General features: G+C 31.7%; 1 protein-coding gene across 3 annotated transcripts in view; it reads left to right on the top strand.

Annotated features, from left to right (window-relative positions):
* Rsh (radish) overlaps positions 1–20411 on the top strand; it is a 324789-nt gene that overhangs the window by 258814 nt on the left and 45564 nt on the right. For all 3 annotated transcript variants that reach the window (XM_064055372.1, XM_064055367.1, XM_064055362.1), the window contains one exon: positions 15485–15682. In XM_064055372.1, the coding sequence (XP_063911442.1) occupies positions 15485–15682 (198 nt within the window). The remainder of the gene's footprint in view (positions 1–15484; positions 15683–20411) is intronic.

The raw sequence follows: 20411 nt of genomic DNA, 5'->3' as shown, positions 1-20411 counted from the left end.
ACTAAATCGACTATTTATATTGTAGTAAACATTTTGCTTTTTAATACTTTGAATTTCAAGTCCATTCTGCCGAAACCTAAAATTACTAAAACCTAAAAAAACTATAATGAATAAGTATGTTAATAATCGGAATACTAGTACATATACTAATCCACATAATGTAATTGAAGTCACTGGATACTAAATTCGATGCATGTTTTTAACAATTTAACGAATGTACAATATTCGAATGACAAATTACAAACACAATCACAATTTCATCAGTTTCTGTATGATAATTCTCGTAAATGGAATCACCATAAATTTATCATTCATAATCATTTATTGCGTAATACGTATAACGTAACACCGGTTTTCGTCTGTGAGCACAAACTGTCAGACCGATAACTTTTAAAATATAAATATTCTTCAAATTATCGTAAATAAAGAAAAATAACAACAATCCTCCCTCATTTGAGTTTACGTGCACGAATCATCCTAAAAAAAACTTCATATTTTAATCAAAACAGTGCACGTCAAACCTATAATGGACTTCTTATAAATTTTGCAAGACACAATATTGATTTCGGAATCCTAGAACATATGACATTTCAAATGTCATTTAACAGTGATTTAAAAATGTACATACTAATGAAACTCAGCATCCAGTTCGGCATAGGTTGTACTTCGGAAGCGTGGGAACCTTCATGTAAGCAAATAACTTTACGCGTGTTCGTCAGTCTTGTCAAAAAACATTCTTTTGCATCCCAGTCGCACTATTAGATGAGGGATTCCACCCCGACGCCCAGAGCAGTGGATTAATAAGAAGTTCAGTGAAAGTCGCTGTACTCTGTGCAGAAATAGAGCAAGGCTGACGTCGCGGCGCTCTCGATAACAATATGGTAAAGGAATCTGAAGCATTTTGCAGTATGTCCCTAATAGCATCTGCTCTCTTTTTATTATTAAACTTGGCAACCATAAACAGCCAAAGCATCCACTGGGAAAATTTACGAACGAGATTGCCGTGGAACTCGGAAATCTTGCAGTCTATTGATTTCAAATCAACTTTTTGGAACCCCTGCCATTATTTGCTCTGTTTGTTATGTTCTGTTCCATGATTAATTTACGCGACCCGGCTAACACTAATTGCCATCTGAAATACAAGTCACTGTTTTCTCTCATGTTGAAATTACAACTTTATCCTGATTCATATTTAATGTGCCCCGATTTTGATACACTAATTGGGGGGTTTTTCCGCATTGATGGGGTATGGATGTTGTAGCCACAAGCGTTCATTTGCATCATAACAATGCTAGTGTAATTTCATTGTAACGTATTGTAAGGGTAGCCAACACAAACGCTTTGTTATGAACTATTTTGGGTTGTCGTAATTTTTTAAATCACCTATAACATTTTATTGTTGGAGATATTGTCTGAAATTCTATATACTAACATAAAACACAAATGTTCAAATTTTGTGTTTCGGTTTTATGGCGGCGACACTGGTGACAAGAAACAATAATTAATTTTTAGGAAAAAGTTTCAGGAAACGACATCATCAGAATTCAGATCGTTTATCAAAGATCCTTAATGAGAATTTCCTTCATTGCGGCTTCGCTAGCAATTTTGCAGAAACTAATCTTTTACATTATCATTTTAATCGAATCCATTCACAGCATGCGAAGCATTTTCTCCATAACAGCTGGATGTAGAGACCTATTAATGATTATTCAATTAAGGCAATGCGTTGACAATAGTGGATTCGGCGACGGCATCATACTCATTTCGCAGAAGCATAAAAGTTTGCTGCTTGAATCGAGAGTAAATACGAGATATAATCGCTGTCAAAGAGTAGTCAAGCAGTTGTAACTCCATATAAGATTTATTAAAATTTTCATTTCACTCTATTTACACGACAACAAAGTTGCGAGTATTCTTATAAACGATAGTATACTTACATACCGCATTTAACTTTAACGCATTCTTGCTTCATGGTAGTAATAATAATTTATAAACACCCTAAATATTCCTCAGTGTTTATTCCTTCTTATTAATAATTTAGAAGCGTATAATTACAGCAGACACATTATTTGCTTAAACATATATGTAGCAAATTTCCCCGGGGCCTTTTTAGCATGAAAACCTTTTAAACGCAAATGAAACAACGTAAGTAGATAACGAGTTACTACTTCCCACTTCGCGATGTTCTGCTAAACTGACACGACGCAATCATCCCGAATAAATATGCTCAAGAACACAATATATCCCACTCCCGTTAATTTTTTTTATCTTGAAAAACAGCAAACTAAAATCCCACAAAGTGCTTAAAAGTCACAGTAGACCGAACTCCGCTATAAAGCTCACATTAAAAATACAAAAGCCGAAAGCTCTAAGCTCAACAACATCTTGCGGAAATTGACCAAGTCTCAATAGACTCAATATAACCACGCTATAGGCATTATGTAGCTCCACCTGCGAAAGCTGGGCGATATCGATGCAGTACCAACAACAACTAACCGGAAACCGGAGCTCATAACGGCTTTCCTGTCCCTTTCGCTTGCAACATTGGCATAGTATAGCCGATAATAAAGATGGCGCGAAATATCTAACGATACATCAACGAAGATAGTTTAGTTCCGGAATTAACGAAAGCTGCGCAGCTTCCACGGAACTTAATGGGAAAAATATTAACGGTAATAGAAATGGCAGCAAAATGAGATCGTAAAGAACGTTATGATATCGTTCTTATTGTTATTAGCGAACACGGACTAGACAAGATGCAGTAATTCGGATATTATGGCATAGTTTATTGGTATTAAAACTACTGTACGGAACCATAGCTAAAAATTAATTCGTTGTTATGTGCAAAATACACAGAAACTTGTATCCACTGCAGAAGCTATAATTAACACAAACATAAATATTCGCTATATCAGATACAAATAATAGGTGCTTCAAGCAAATATTTTATGAGCAAATGTTACGAGCCAAAGTCTATCAGGCTGTATTTAATTAACTGATAGTTGGAGCATTTACATCCTTCGCACAACATTTTTCACCAGCAACGTATAAAGTTTCTGGAGTAGACACGTTTGCCTTTGCGTAAAGTTGACACAAGACAAAGCAACAACGTAGATCTAATAATTAACTCTAAAGTCGTGCGTACACGTACATTCTGTCCTTCAAGTTCCTTGGAAGTTTGCCGTATACCTACTCGACTGCAGGCACACTTGAGGGAATTCTCTACCGGTATTTTTTATTTCAAAACGTATACGTATCCGCTATTGCAGAAAATTTAAAGAAAAGTTAAAAGCTCGTACCTGAGGCTTTTTATAAAAACTTGTACGTGTGTATTTAAAACTTGGCTGAATGCGTCCGAAAGAAACAAAGTAGGAGTATAATAGTGGTGAGGAGAACTGCATACACACAGGATTATATTAAAACAACCAAGAGGAAATCGTCTTTTACTTTTATTCCGACAGTAGACTTAAATTCCCGCATGACATCACTCGAATTCATATTAAAATTATTTTGCACCATAACTCAAGAGTCATAAATACACGGTTATAAATAATCTCCAAAGATTACAGAAAATTATGGTTTGTTTTCATGTCCTGGTTTGTTCGCTTACCAATAAAACATAAACATGTGCCACAGAGCAACATATGTGAGAATAAACTCCTAATATTTGAAATGAACTTTAAAAAAGTTAAAAATGAAACAAATATAAATAATATAAAACTTGAAAAAGAAGAAAAACACAAACACCACACAAATCGTAAATTTATGGAAATATACTTACACACTCTGTAGCTACAAGTACAATTTACTTGACGGTTCCGGCATATTGTGCCGGTGAAACAACTGAAAGCAATTCAAAGCAATAAAAACATTGCTTTTAAATTGAATATATTCGTCCCCACATCACTTCTTCTACAGCTGGTGGTGGCATGATGATGACGTAATGATTGGCGTAGGTATATCCCAACGCATTTGCTTGATCACGTGTTATTGAGGTTTTAGTGTTTCTAATTTTGCGCAGAGACAATGGCTTACACAGTAGCGGGCATTTGAACTGGCTTTCGAGGGATTATGCCTTAAATATTTTATTGCTACAATGTGTAGCAATCCATATCTTCACGAAATTTAATGCGTCATCTCAAGAAATTTTAGAGAATTCGTTTGAAAACTACATCCTGATCTTTACACATTTTTTCTAGTGATTCTGGTGAACACGAGTTTATTTAAAAATATTTGTCTTTTGGTGACCGATTTTTATTTCCCGAGCCTAAGCGAAGTCCTAGAGTACGAAGAAATAGGTCTCCCTTCTCTGTCTGTCTGTCTGTCTGTCTGTCTGTCTGTCCGTCTGTCTTTCTGCCGTCACGGATTTTTATTAGACAGAAGTACTGGGCCGATTGATGTCAAATTTTGTATTTATATTAGGAATATCATGTAGATGGTAAAACGCTAATCAAAATTTGTCTAATTATCCCCACCAATAATGTGATGACGACACTTCAAAATTTTACATAGTAAATGAGTTTAAAATTGTATAAAATAACATAGTCCTACACATATAGACTCCGTGTTGAGTTTTTACATGAAACGTCCAGATTTTTTGAAAAATAAAATCAAAATTATGAAAAAAGATATTACAATTTAATTTTGAATCCGCGAAACCAAATGCTTTGAAATCTTGCAGATGTTTTAAGGTTATGATAGTAATGATAAATTTTTAATCAAAACATATTTACTTATCCCCTCTAAAAAACTGATAACGTCAGCTCACAATTTTGCCGAAAAAATCATATCTAAAATGTAGATAATATGTTGAGTCTGTACTTGTGATTTATTCATATTTTTTGGATTTGCTTATATAGGGTCACTCAACAAAATTAATGAATGCGTGAATTTACAATGCATGAATAATAAACTCCACCCGAAATGTACAAAATATGATGAGTTTTTACTTGTAAACATCATTGTATTCATATTTTTTATTCATCAAATTAAGAATGAGTCAAATTTTCGCGAAAATATGAAAATACAAACTTTTCTTTGTTTAATAAGAATTTTAGTAAAGATATTCAGAACATTTTGTCGATTGTAGCTTACTACTTAATAGTTTTGATATTTAATAAGAATTTTAATAATGATATTCAGAACCTTTTGTCGTTTGTAGCTTACTACTTAATAGTTTTGATCCTCTGGTTTGAGGGGACGAATTCATTCAAATCAAACTAATTTCTACGTGACATTCTTCCAATGTATAAACATAAACTCTTCAAGTTCTTTGTCTTATCGAGAATAACCTACGTACAGTAATGGAGTCCGTCGGGCAATTTGGTACTTTCATATTTTCTCCATATTTCATAACCCGTAGACAAGGCCCTAGTTAGGGGGGGGGGGGGGCTAGGGCATTCTGAACCTCCCCTAGATCTAGACAAATTATAATTAACCAAATATCAATTACTACCTCGAAAATCAAAATAAAATGTAGTGTTTTATTCAATAAGCGGAAGTTAGAGCAATAATTTGTAGAAAACATCTTTTGGTTTAGATTCTGTCAAAGACTACTATGTTTATTATGAAAAAAAATGTCAAAATATAAACCCCGCCCGCCCACCCTGTCGCTTTTGTGATGATTTTTTTTAACTTAAAACACGTTTAAACACTTTAAGTTCCGCACCATGTTTGTTAGTTTTTCATTCTGAACCGCGGCTTTTTTACGCGATCTGTGGTAACAAAATTTATATTTTAGAACCGACGTCCAGTTAAGTTGACGTGGTTTTTTTGATAAATTTCGAAGTTTTTCTATCACTTATGTGATTATTTACGAGTATATCCGAAAGTAAAGGCACACGATGCTGCACATATGGCATTTTATCGCATTTTGTTGCTTTTTTACAGAAATCTATCCATATACAAATGGGTATGGGAAGCATCTGTATCGTCATCTATGCAAAATACATATTTTTTTTACAGAAATCTGCAAATGTTGAATTATACTTTTGATATACTTTTGAACCGGTAGAAAATCATGGAACAATACCCCAGACTGTACAAACAACCGTTCCTTCAGAATTAAATATAAATTTGCGTCCAGTAAACTGGATGCGGTCTGTGAGTAAAAACCACCATGTGCAATAAACTGGACGTCGGTACTTAAAGTGTTAAAATGGTAAATTTTCGTAGGGAAAATGGATTTTGCAATTAGACTCCGCGCTTAGGTCTGGCAACGAATGAAAACTTCATACTGCATATTTAGATCAGGTCAGGTATGGGTAGGGCTTAATTTTTTGCTTAAATATTTTCTTAATCTACATAGTATTCTTTAAACACGATAATCAAAAACATGTTTTTAATTTCTCGTAGAGAAATAACGATTTTGTAAGTAAGCTCCGCCCCCTTGGCTCACGACGAATTAAAAAAAATCATCACAATTTAGATAGGGCGGGTGGGTGGGGCTACATTTTGCCCTTTTTTTAATATGTGTAGACTTATTTCGACAACAATAAGCAACTTAAACATGTAAAAAAGGGTAAATTTTTGTAGTAATCAACTTAAATCCGCCACGTTTCTTCTACAACCCCTTTAAATACGGCAAAAGTTGAACATCAAAGTTTCTATCAACGGAGATTATAAAAGCAACGTTAGTGAGAACTGCAAGTTTACAAATCCCTCTGAAACCTCAGAACGTTTACGAAAATTCGAACCATTTGGTTCGAAAATTAAATCTTAAAATGTTGTTACATAACTTCGATTTTTTTTCCCAAAAATCGGGATCACTAGGTTAAAAATTAAACGTGCAGGGTGTTTTTTTATCAAATTTAAACAACATTTGTTCGACCAAACTGTAAGATGAGGATATTTTAGTTTTTACAATTTCAAAATTAAATTATAAAATGTTATAAAATTTCGATTTTTTTTCAAAATAAACTGACATCTAGGGTAACAACTCAACACGGATTCATAAATTAATTTATAAATTATTAAAATAAATAAATAATAAATTGATTAATTTTGCAAGAATCGGTTTAGCAGTTTCGGAGATTTTCTGTAATCATTTTACAGTTGCAATATCAGTCGTGGTCGGTCCGTAGAACTAAATTTAACCAAATTAATTTATCATAACACAATTCCTGGTAACTATACAAACTTTACAAATATTGACCTGTTCAGAAAAAAAAATCGTTAAGTAATAACATTAATATTTATATTGTCATCAACTATAAGTGATTCTTTCTAATGGAACTGAAAATTAAAAATAGACAACTTCTATTTAATCCCCAGTTAATTTAATATTAATACTTGTTTAAACGCACCGTTCCACCCTACATTAGACCAAAAAACAAATAGAAACTGCATCGTTTATACACACAGTGAAACAAGGCTTAAAATCGATGATCACACACTGTTGGGAACGTAGTAAACACGCAATTATTACTCCCAGGATAACACAACGCAACATCGAGATAGTAAAATGCACTCGGTGGATATAATATACCGTGCCACGTAACGTATATTAAATTGAAAGAAATTATTAAGCTATTAAAATAACAAGCATGATTATCACACTGCATGTACAATTAATTATTTGCATGTCAATAGGTTTTATCTGTAATACTACGAGCATATTCACTTATCACCAGGAGCTCTGTTAATGTTTATTGATATTTTTTTAAATTAGGAAGTTAAACAGGTGCACCAGAAATCAATATATTCGTAGTGACATAAAGTGATTAGTTATAGGTTATGTTAACACTGATTTGCATCAGACTGGGGGCAATGCAATAGTATCAATGACAATTGACAATCAATGCCAACTCTAATTCATTTTATTTTCGACCACACGGTTGTAACAAATTCTACAGTTTGCAAATAAAAAATTATTTTTTGTTGTAATCATCATTAAGATACATTTGTTTTCTAATAAACAAACTGAAATGTAACCGAACCTACTTCGGATTAATGGCAAATCATGGCAACTTCAAATATATATTCCCCGGTTTCTGATGTTCCATTCTTCTATACTCTCACGCTACCACTTGCTGTCATTACTTTATAAACATGGAGCAATAAAATAATACACATTTCGACAAATTTCATTTTGAATACGTATTCTTTCATTTCTATTACAACTTCGCTACTTATTATCTACACAAGCGAAGAAAAAGAAAATATTTAATTTATGCTGTAGTCTGTTTATCATAACTTGAAATGTTTGATCTTTCTACAGTGCAATGAAATGTTGATTTACTTTAACAGATTCCACTCCAAATTTCACTACTATAACGCAAAAAGCAAGCGAAGAATTTTATCATACAAGAAATCCCTCTCAATTAAAAAACACAAAGCGTGCCAGGAATTTTATACCGTAGGTAAACAAATCAATAACTTCTGTTAACAAAAAAAGCTCTACAATGTAGACACTGGTGTATTTTCAAATTACCGGAGTACATGAGGATGTTGTTCAAAGCATTCCACATTATCCTGACTTTCTTTCGGTTTGATATTTAATACGGTTGGGTTGGAAACATTTTAAACAATTCTACCTTCTGTATTTTGCTCCAAAATAAAACAACATCGTTACGTACATTCGAGTAAAATTAATCTTGTATCCAATTTTTCTTCAAATTTATTTTGTTAAAAATCTTATTAAAACGCGCATTTTGTGATGACTCGATTAAAATATGTTTCTCGTTTGATATAATTCCACAAAATAAAATTCATTATCTTTACCACATACAGTTAATTGTTTTCTGTGTACAATTACACTTCCGTTCTGTACATTTTCCTGCAAGTTGACCGAAACATTTACACCAAATTAAACTGCAATAATACTAATGAATTTTTTTCCCATTTTCATTAAAGTAAACAGTATAAATTCGCCTAAAAATATTTGTTTAAAGCACGCAATTAAAAAAGTCCAGTCAGGTAGCTAATTACATTCCTGAATGAAATGTTAATAATTTAAGGTATCACAGAAAAAGCTCACGAAACGTTCGTAACCCGAAATTACAGAATATTCAGTAATAGCCCCTGAGAAAATTCGCCTAGTACCGGCACAATGCAAAATTTTAATTGATCTCTTTATTACTGCTAGTAAAGTCGAAATTGCTGATCGAACAGATTGGCCACAGCAAAGTCGACAAAGCAAATGTCAAATGCCACCTGTTATTTAATCAAGCATACCTCTTCCCAATACGGCTATTTTGTCAACGATTTAATTAAACCGAAACGACTTGAAGGCGCAAATTGTAATTTGAATGTCCAAGCGCAGTAAAAACGGAGTTCACGAAGAAAATTGTTTTCCATCACGTGTCGGTAAAGAACTTTCCAACTCATCGTCCTAAAGTTTCAATTGCTTTTCTATTACTACAGCGTTGCCCAATAATCGATAAAGTAATAATATTTTCGGCCGTTAGGTCGTCGGTCACGCCGCTTAATGTTAGTAGTTTATACGTGATGATGATGACTATTGCATATCATTAAATCCACCCCCAAATTATTCGTAATATTGATGGATGCTATTTCCTTCCAAGAGCCCCTCTCCACTTGGGATTATTTACGTACGACACTCTTGGGGCACTTGCAGTGTGGAAGTAAAAGCATCCTCTAGTATTTTTATTTAGTATCTTTTTCGAAGTGTCTTATTTCAGCGAGGTCTTCTAAAATCAATCCATCATCCATTGTTTCGCAGAAAAAGTGTGTCGAGCACCGCGCGGAAACATGATAGTTGTCACTTCTCTTATTTTGGTGATTGATAATATTCTTCAGATTTGTGATTACACAAAGTGCTACCAGCGAGATGGTCTAATTTGATAAATGCGCTTTCTCCGTTCCGTCCCTGTTTAATTTCTTAAAAACTGCTCAAGATTTTTGTTTCGGTCCAATTTAAATTCCTGCTGCAGTGGTTCTCGAAAGACCTGTTTCGAAAAATTGGATTTTTAAAAATTGACATGCTATTGGGGCTGCTATGAAAGTGTTTTCTTGAACTTGTGCACTGGAGGCTTCTTAAGCCCATGTCGGCTCATATGAAATTTCAACCTCCTCATACTTCTATCCAACTCTATTATTTAGACAGAAAACTAATATCTTAATCTAGATTTAGCACTGTTTTTCATTTTAATATTTAAAAAGCGAGTTACGAGTATATCAGTTACGCTCTCATTTTTCAACATACAAAGTATGCTCAGTTTATATCAGTGTTTTTTTTTCTCGTTATACCTGTATCATACTTCCATTTTTGATTACGTTTTTCAAAATGTTAATTACGATTGATTATGGACTCTATCAATATATAACTTTTCACTATCCGTTTTATGTGCCTACAGTATGCTTTTAAAACAATTTTTACTACTAATCACTTCTTGCATATTTTATAGTCTTTTTGCTTCTCTTGTTCCGAACTACCTAATACCCAGCCATACCTCGCTTGGATGTAACTTTATGCAAATAAAGTTCTATAGATCTGAAAGTTTTTAGTCTGCAGAGTGTTGTAAAAAGAGCATCTACGGATCAAAGCTTTTAACAACTTAAACATTATCCGCTTTCTTACTAACTAACGTTGCTACATAATAGACAACGCGTCGTATTTTAAATTTTATTTTTCTATACACAGTAGTATAACGAAAAGAATCCAGAAAAATTTTATTTTTTCATTTTTTATTACTTATAAAATAGAAAACCAAAATTGTGTCATTATCCCCATAAAAATCTGATGACGTCATCTGAAAATTTTCTAAGTAATTCCTATTTAAAATATACAAAATAATATGGTTCTTACTTTTATTAGTTCACCTCATTTTATGTCTGTAGATTTTTGGTAAAATATTACATTTTAACTTAGAAACTTACTTCAACTAGTTTGTTCTGGAATTTTGTACATATTTTAAAGTTATCGCGAACATGGTAAATCGCTAAATTGAATTCATCTGTTCGTCTCTTCCATCTGAAAATTTTGTTAAATAATCTTCCTTGAAACTTGTAGGTTGACGTGCTCCTTTATTTCTGCACATAACTAGTTTACAGTTGTACAGAATGTTTCAGAGTAGTTCGCGAATAAAGCAATTTATTTCATCGATTAAGCCAAAAACGATTTATATTACAAAGAATTTCTTTCACACCACTGTTTAATTAGATTCATTTTGTTTACTTACTTTCAGTTACTGCAACGTTATATTGGTTCCCGCAGAGTTAAAATAATTTTTCCTCGAAAACTGAAATATATATTCCATGAAACTGAATGTTTAGATATCAGTTTACATTAAAAAAATTTAATGATGTTGATAATCCAGTATATAATTACAGGTCAACTCTTTTAATAAATAAAGTAAGAATAAAAGGTCTCCCGTTTCCGTTTATCGTCGGTCTATCATCTGTCACCTGTGGTTTATCGTCTGTCGTCTCCGACGTATTTTATTTGACAGAAATCTTCGAAACAACTGGACCGATTTTTGTTAAATTTTATAGGTTGTTTAGAAATATCTAACCTGAATTTGTCTAATCATACCCACCACATTGCTAACGTCAGCTCGAAATTTTGCATGGTAAATGCGATTTAAATTTTATAAAATGACATATTTGTGGTTTATAAATCTGCCTTAATTTTTTTACTCTATGCATCCAATTTTTCGAAAAAAAATCAAAATCGTATAGCATTTTGTACTAACATAGAGGAACATTCAGAAAGCACACGATGGCTCAGACTAGATTTGTTTAATTGTACTTTAGGGACTTCTGACTAATAACATGAGAGCAATTTTTAAATTTATACTAGTCATCAATACTAAAATATAAAAGTTCGACCCTAAAGCTTCCAACCAATCGGATTTTCGCTTCCAAAGTTAAATTATAAAATGTTATACAATGTTGATTTTTTTTTTTTCAAAAATTTGGATGTGTAGTGTAAAAACTTAACACACATTCATAAACCATAAAATCACATATATTTGACCAAATTGTAAGATGACGCTATCAATTTTTTGGGAAAGGATAAAAGACTTACCATGCGTACAATAACCTTAAAACGTTTGCAAAATTTCAGGGCATTCGGTTTCAAAATTAAAACGCAGATATTATACAATTTTGATTTTTTTTAATCTGGGTGTCTAGATTCATAACCCACAAGCGCAAAAATCAAATTTAAAATAAATTGATCGCGGTGATGATCAAAAAAATTTTGTTTAGCATTTAACCATCTACACTATATTTCTAACATACATATCAGATTTAACAACTATCGATCCAGTGGTTTCTGTCTGACAAAAATCGACACAGACGACAAACGACAGATAGACAGACGGCAACGGGAGAGAATGAAAAAATGATGTTGTTTTTGGAATTTTGATGACGCTACCAAGAAAAACAAAGCTAGTAAAAAAATTATGAAACGTTATTTTGACAGAACTTTGAAGGATAGTCCGACAAATTCCGGTTCTTTAAAAAATTCTAAATCAATTTTGCGGTTTCCTAATATTGCTAACCCCTATAAAGTGGCGTAATTAACATCCCCGCAACCCCCAGGTCTCTAAAAACGAAATATATTTAAAGCAGATAACTAACGGGAAAAAAGGTACCGAATTCGACTATTAGCACGTTCAGATTACAAGCATCAGGGGTTAAAAGAAACTGAAATTTGGTTGACTAATTCATGCTTAGTTTTTTCCCAAAAATACTCATAAATTTGAAGAAATTCGGCAAAAATATAAGAAAACATACAATTTTTGATTCACCATTTACCATGTTTCAAATTATCTTAAAATATTCGGTTTTTGTAATTTCAAATTTAAATTGTAAAGTACTGTTATACAATGCTGATTTTTTCCAAAAATTCATAAATTACACAAGCAGGAATTTATGTTATTTTTTCAATTTAAAGAACATTTGTGTGGCAGAATTCTAAGATGACGTCATAATTTTATAGGAAGGCCTTAAACGAACAAGTTTTCATTAACGATTTATCATCTTTCATATAACCTTAAAATATTTGCAATAGTTCACTTGATTCACTTTTGCAGTTTTAAAGTTAAATTGTAAAATATAATTTTAATTTTTTTCAAAAATCTCGATGTCTAGGGTAAAAACTCAACACGGATTCTCAATTACATATACATGGAATATGTACTTAATTCTATAAAATTTAAGGAACATTTGTTCTGGATGATTAGAAAATGACGTCATCAATTTTTATGAGGCCATAAAGGAAAAAATTTTGATTAACGATTTACCATTCTTACGATAATGTTAAAAAGGTTGCAACTTTTCAGAGCATTAGATTTTCAAAGTTCAATTGTAAAAGGTTGTTATACAATTTTGATTCTTTCCCCAAAAATCTGAATATTCTAGGGTGAACATTCGACACGGATTCATGAATCACACATCACACAGGAGTGGTTAAAAATATCATAAATTCTAATCTCAATAAAATTAAAAACAAGTGTTTATATTTCAAAGAAAAAACCAACAAACCCACTAAAAATATCTTATAAAATTATATAATACCAAAAACAGGGACAAATTAATCGAAAGTAAAATAGTGCATTTCACCCCTCATTTCGTTTTTTCTTTATAATAACTATTAGGTATAACGTGCTTTATCATTTTTTTTTACGAAAACAGGTTAAATCTGACGTTGAAGCGTTTATTTTTTTTAATTTTTTGTAAAAATCTCAAGGTCAGCGGTTTCTATATGGATCCGCTGGAATAATAATCAAAATATTTAGAAATCCACAGTTTTTTAACGACAGACAGACAGACAGACGAACGGAAACGAGAGACCTATTGTTTTGCACTGAGTATACGCTCTGAAAGTAAAAAGATGCTCTTATTTCATATATACTTTTTTATGGGTCTGTTATATTTTTAGGTCTATTTATAGCATTTGTAATTGTAACATTCTGTGAAAAATGTAAGACTGTTTTGAGGCCCACCAGGAAATTTGACCCTTTTTAACGCGTAGTAACGTTATTAATCGCTAACTAAGTTTTTGTTCACTCTAAAATTTTTGTGTTCATATTTATTATGAAATTTTCCGAATCCGGATGAACCTAGTTCTCACTATAGCTGACAGATCAGGATTCTTTATAACATTCTGGTTCGTTTTTTCCTGTTCAACAAGCATATTTGCCAATGATTGTGAAAACTATGTCCTGTATATGACTTCCAATTTTCGAGCTTGAGAAGCATTTGCTATTTCAGGGATCTCATGGAACTGATTTTTCTTCATAACCTACTTGCCATACTTATCAATATTGTGTCCATAGAAAGGACAACATTCTTTTGCAACTGATAATAAGAGTGATTCCATAATTTCTGTATGACGTCTTGAGTCATCTATATCAACTATAGTATCACCTTACTTAGTGCAAGAGCCCGGTATATTTCCAAAATTCCTAATATTAGAATAATTGTATTACATTAAGTAGAGAGCGTAATTATCCCCGCAACACCGATTTTTTTTATTTTCATATAATAAAATGAGTCGTCATTAAAGTGGTACTTTCATGACATTTCGTCATAACAAAGCCTTTATTCCGTCGAATAGGACTTTTTTAGACCACAAAAGTGCAATCATTTAACACTGCAAACACGAAAAATCGGTACATTGAAACATTGTGTCTAAATAAATTGTGATTCCTTTTTTAAGCGACTGGCTATTTCAGCAGACTGTTTGCTATCGTCTACAAAAGGTAAACATCTTTTATCTGTTCCTTTTGTCAGTTCCCCGCAGTTTAACGTATGGAGCAAAAAGCGGCAAATACAAACCAATAAAGTATAGATTGTGTTTGTAACTTAAATGCCAGGAAATCTTCCTATCGGATATCTCCGCCCTATAAAAGCGGCAAAATGAGGTAATCTCGTTGAAAGTATTGATCAGTTGTCGAGATATCAGTAAACGTATCTGAAACGATGTAAAATACATCACAACATTCGGAATTTAATAGATTGCAGCTACCGTAACGAGTCCAGCCTTGGAATGCTAGTTTTACTACCACAACGATGTGACGGAACACGAAAATGCGCATTTCGCGGTTCCGTGTCTCCGCCTGTTGGTGATTTTCTTTTTAGCTGTTTGGTAGAGATACTTTTGGTGTTGCCAAAAAGCGAAATTAAAAAAAATTTTTATACTGAAGTGAGTGAAATTCTGTGTAACTAGCTTTAGAGATTTTTCAGTTGCATGTAGTCTGCACAGACCCTATTTACGTGCATGTATTTCATTAGAATAACATGCACTAGTGGAAGATTTATTGCAACAGAAATGTCAGCGAGGGATTCAAGAAGCTGTACAGTGTGTATAGTCGGGTCACTCTAAGTTTGAACACCAAGCTACATTTAGCTCGTTTGGTGTTCTACCTTACAGTGAGCGGACTGTACACCAAATCATCGCTGCAGTTTCCAAGAAGCACCATCTCCTCGCCAAATTGTTATATTAATTATTGTCATTATTCTCGAAAGCTGTTAATTAGTTCGAGTCCTGTTCAAGTAATTGTTATCATTCCAGATGAATTTTGCGAAGAATTCCCCCACAACTTCATTCCCACTCCAGGTTACTGGATAGAGTGTTCAAGACAAAAAATCACTTCGGATACGATATGGGATGAAAGTGAGTCCGACCATGAAATTCAAGAAGGTGACGAAGAGGATCACACCGACGGCACCGATCAAGAAAATGGACACGCGTCAAGAAGACGAGATCGCAGTGAGTAATAACTTAAAAAACGTTTTAATCGGTGTAGGGTTAATGAGCAACTATTTTCACACGATGTTCAGCTGAGCACGTGCTCAGTCGAGCTAAAGTATTCCATTTTACGTCGGGCTCCTCTAGTTGAATAATGATTTCAGTCATATTTCGTGTTTTACTCGGCGCTTATTTCTTTAAGCAAGACTTTACTCTTTCGCAGAAATATATAAATATTTAAATTTAATCTCAGCGACTTGCCTAACAGAGTTTTCCTAAAGATCACGACCTAAGCTCCACAAATTACTTTGCTGCGCAAAGACAGGCTGAAAGGATGGCAGCAGGTCTTTACATGTACAAAATTATAAAAGACAAATGATTACCTAACAGTCGTACTCGATAGACGGAGTGGAAATTTCAACTTTATTATTAGTGTTGACATGTTTTAAAGAGAATAACTTCACATCGACATACAAATTTCAGCGTAAATGTTACAATGTTTTTTTTTTAACATAAACAAATGGTGATCAACAAACTGTTCTGTAGTTTACGAACATAAATGTGAGAATTACGTCAGAATAGCAGCACTTAAAATTTTAAATCATGTTTATGGATTATTACTTGAAAATTTTTGAGACCAATTTTTTTTTAAGGTTTACCCAAATACTTTGAATACATACATTTTATGTGAAAAATTTGTAAAGTTGTTTCCAGATCGTTAAATTCTCGACGAATTCGATAGATATGCATAATTTATCAAACGATCCTTATCACTAATAAATATACATTAGTGCTAAGATTTGAATTTTTATTTATCAGACACGTAATCTCCAAAACTACTGGACCGATTAGTCTGAAATTATGGGTGTAATTGAAAACTGTCGTGTAGATGGTTTTTTAACACTAACCAAAGTTTATTTGTTTATTTCCTCTAACAATGTGATGACGTTACCGCAAAATATTGCTAGGTAAATCCGCCCTTATTTTTTACGGTACGTATTTAGAATTTTGGAAAAAAAGTGAAAATTTGTCATCAAAAATTGGTCTAGATTATTTAGAAAGAACTTCTCTGGCTCCTGAATAAGTCCAACCAATCCAATTTCTTCGAAAAATTATAAAATGTATTTTTTTTGTAATACCAGTCACAACTTACGAAATAAATAAAGCTCCAGGAATGCACAATCTTCGCCCTTAAGTCAAAGTTGCTAGATTCTATGCCGTCGAGATATCATTCCCATGCCGCTTATACTAATATAAAGATTGTTATAAAATTGGATTTTTCTGCAAAAATTTGAATTCGAACTCAAAGAAGATTCATAAACCACAAGTCGAAGAGTATGTTAATTTATAAAATTTAAATGGTGTTTACCAAAAAAATTTAAAGAGACGTCACCAAATTGTTGTAGGTGTTGATTAAACAAATTTTGGTAAGCGTTTTCCATCTACACAGACCGAGAGATAAAAGCGGTAGATCTATATAGATTTTTACATACTCGTACTCTAGGGATCATAAAACGTAAAGAAGACATAAAGATACAAAACCGACTGCCATGACGTCACCTCACAGTTATCCTAAATATTATGCTGCTACTCTTTTATCAAGGTATGTAAACTTTTGAAATTGAAATTGAAAAAAATTCAATATTCAACAATATATATAGTAATAGTTGGTAAACCTGAACTAGGGTAATTTGATTTGTTAAGTGGTCAAAAAGTGGCGTTTTTTTAGATTTCTTTGTTTGGCAAAAAATATTAGTTGACAAATTTAATGTTTCGCATTTTAGATTTCGTCGCCTGAGAACTAATTTGATCCACAGACCGGAGTGCACTCAGGCCAATGTCGACTCTAAGCGTTCAGAATTTCTAATATCACATCTCACATGTTTCACTCGATTTTGACATGCAACAATTTTTTTGTGTAACTAATAATTAATTCTTTCATTGTGTTTGACACTAACAAAACGTCCTAAATTAGCAATACTAGTGGAACCATAATCTTGCAATAGATTATTTTCGGGAAAGTGTAGTTATTTTTATGTTTTGGAAGGATTGTGGTCTATGTATTTTGTATTAATTTTTACATAATTTTAGACACAATTTTGGTGGTTATTTATTTTCCATACTTTCTCAATTTTTCGATTTTTCGACTTCTTGACTTTTCGACTCCTCGATTTCTCGATCTTTTGATTTTTCGATTTCTTGACGTCTCAGGTTTTGAATTTTTCGATGTTTCAATTTTTCGATTGGTCGATTTTTCAATTTTTTACTTTTTGGCTTTTTGATTTTTCGTTGTTTCGATTTTTGAATTACCCGATTTTTCAATTATCCAATTTTTCAATTTTCCAATTTTTTTAAACTTTCGAGTTTCGATTTCTGGATTTGTTGATTTTTCAGTTTTGGATTTTTAAATTTTTTTAATTTTTTGATGTTTGGATTTCTCCATTTTTAATTTTACGATATTTTAATTTTTAAATGATTTAAATTTTAGATTTTTCGATTTTTCGATTTTTCAGTTCTTCAATATTTCTTAATTTTTCAAATTTGGGGGTTCCTGAATTTTCAGTTTTCCGATTTCTCAATTAATCTATTTCGTATTTTCCCATTTCTCGACTTCCCAAAGTTTCGATTTTTCAATTCTTCAGTTCTTCAATTTTTCGGTTTTCAAGGTTTTTGATTTTTCAGTTTTTCGATTTTTTGGTTTATGATTTTTGGATTTTGCTTATTTGACTTTTCGATTTCTCAATTTTTCAATTTTTTATTTAATTTCGCAATTTTTGGATAATTCGTTCAATTTTGTGATTTTTCAGTTTTTCGATTCTTCAATTTTTCTTCAACAAAAAAAAAACTGAACTATCGAAACTGAAATGTCGAAAAACTGAAAAATATTTCAATTTTTCGATATTTCAGTTTTGCGATTTTTTTAGAATTTCGACTTTTCGATTTTTTGAGTTCTGGATTTTTCGATTTCTCGACTTTTTACATTTTAGATTTTCAATTTTTCGTTTTTAAAACTTTGGATTTTTCAATTTTTCGTTTTATACTTCAATTTCTCAATTTTCAACTTTTCAATATTTTAGCTTTTCAATTTTTAAAATTTTAGGTTTTTCGATTTCTTCAGTTTAATTTCTTCTATATTTCAATTTTTCAATTTTCGGAATTTTTAAATTTTCGATTTTCCAATTTATTTTTTAATTTTTCGATTTTCCAAAAAAAATCAAAAAATTTAAAATGGCAGAATTAATAAATCGAGAGATTGAACATTCAAAACATCGTATCGTAACATCCGAATCTCGATAAATCGAGATCTCAAAAAATTGAAAACTCGAAAATTTAAAAATTCAAAAAGTTGAAAATTTAAAATAAAGAACTGAAAATTCCAGAAATTGAAAAATCGAGAAATCTAAATATAGAATAGTCGAAAAATTGAAAAATCTAAGTTTAAAAAACGAAAAACTGAAAATCCAAAAAATAAAAAATCGAAAACTCGAAAAATCCAGAAATCGAAAAATCGAAAAGTCGAAGAATCAAAATATTGAAAAATCCCAAAACTGAAAGAAATATCCAAAAATTGCAAAACAAAAAAATTGCAAAATTGAGAAATCGAAAAATCGAAACTTTGAAAAGTCGAGAAATGGGAAAATCAAAAATAGATTAATTGAGAAATCGGAAAAGTGAAAATTTAGAAACGTCAAAATTTGAAAAATTGAAAAATGGAAATACTGAAGAACTGAAAAATCGAAAAATCGAGAAATCGAGAAATCGAAAAAGCTAAAATTGAACAATTAAAATATCACAATATTGAAAAATTGGGAAATCCAAACATCATAAAACAAAAATTCGAAAATCTAAAATTTAAATATAGTATAACTGAAAAATCAACAAATTGAGAAATCGAAACCTCAGAATTTAAAAAATTGAAAAATCGGATAACTAAAAAATTGAAAACCCCAAAAGTAAAAAGTCGAAAAACTGAGAAATCCAAAAATCAAAATATCGACAAATTCAAAAACTGAGACATCGAAGAATCTAAAAATCAGAGGATCGAGAAATTAACGAGTCGATAGCATAAAAGAAAAGTTAAAAATTGAAAAATTGATGAATCGAAAAATTGAACAATCAAAACATGGAAACATCTGAATTTGATAAATCGAGAAATCAAAAAATTCAAAAATCAAAGAATTGTAAAAAAAAAATTGGAAAATCGAAAATTAAAAAATTCAGAAAATTGGAAAATTTAAATAAAGAAGAGCTGAAAACCCGAGAAATCGAAAAACTTAGAATTTTAAAAATTGAAGAATTAAAACATTGTTAAGTTGATAAATTGAAAAATCGAAGTCTAACGAAAAATTGAAATTCCAAAAAGTAAAAAATCCAGATATCAAAAAATCCAGGAGTCCAAAAATCGAAAAGCCGAAAAATCTAAATATTGAAGTTCCCAAAACTGAAAGAAATATCCAAGAAATTAAAAAATTGGAACATCGAAAAACTAAAAAAGCAAAGTTGAAAAATCGTAAGCTTAAAAAATTGAAAAATCAGAAGCCTGAAAAATCGAAAAATTGAAGAACTGAAGAAGTGAAAAATGGAAACTATGGAAAGTCGCGAAATGGGAAAAAAAGATTACTTCAGAAATCGGAAAACTGAGAATTTAACAACGTCAAATCGAAAAATAAAATCGTAAAAATGAAGAGGACAAAAATTGAGAAATTGTATCATTGAAACATAGGAAAATTGAGAAATTGAAAAATAAAAA

This window comes from Zophobas morio, unplaced genomic scaffold (assembly GCF_036711695.1).
Source record: "Zophobas morio isolate AGI-343-1 ecotype UQ-CSIRO unplaced genomic scaffold, CSIRO_AGI_Zmor_V1 ptg000002l, whole genome shotgun sequence".
NCBI classification, from domain to species: domain Eukaryota; kingdom Metazoa; phylum Arthropoda; class Insecta; order Coleoptera; family Tenebrionidae; genus Zophobas; species Zophobas morio.
This window is presented reverse-complemented; position numbering and strand designations above follow the sequence as displayed.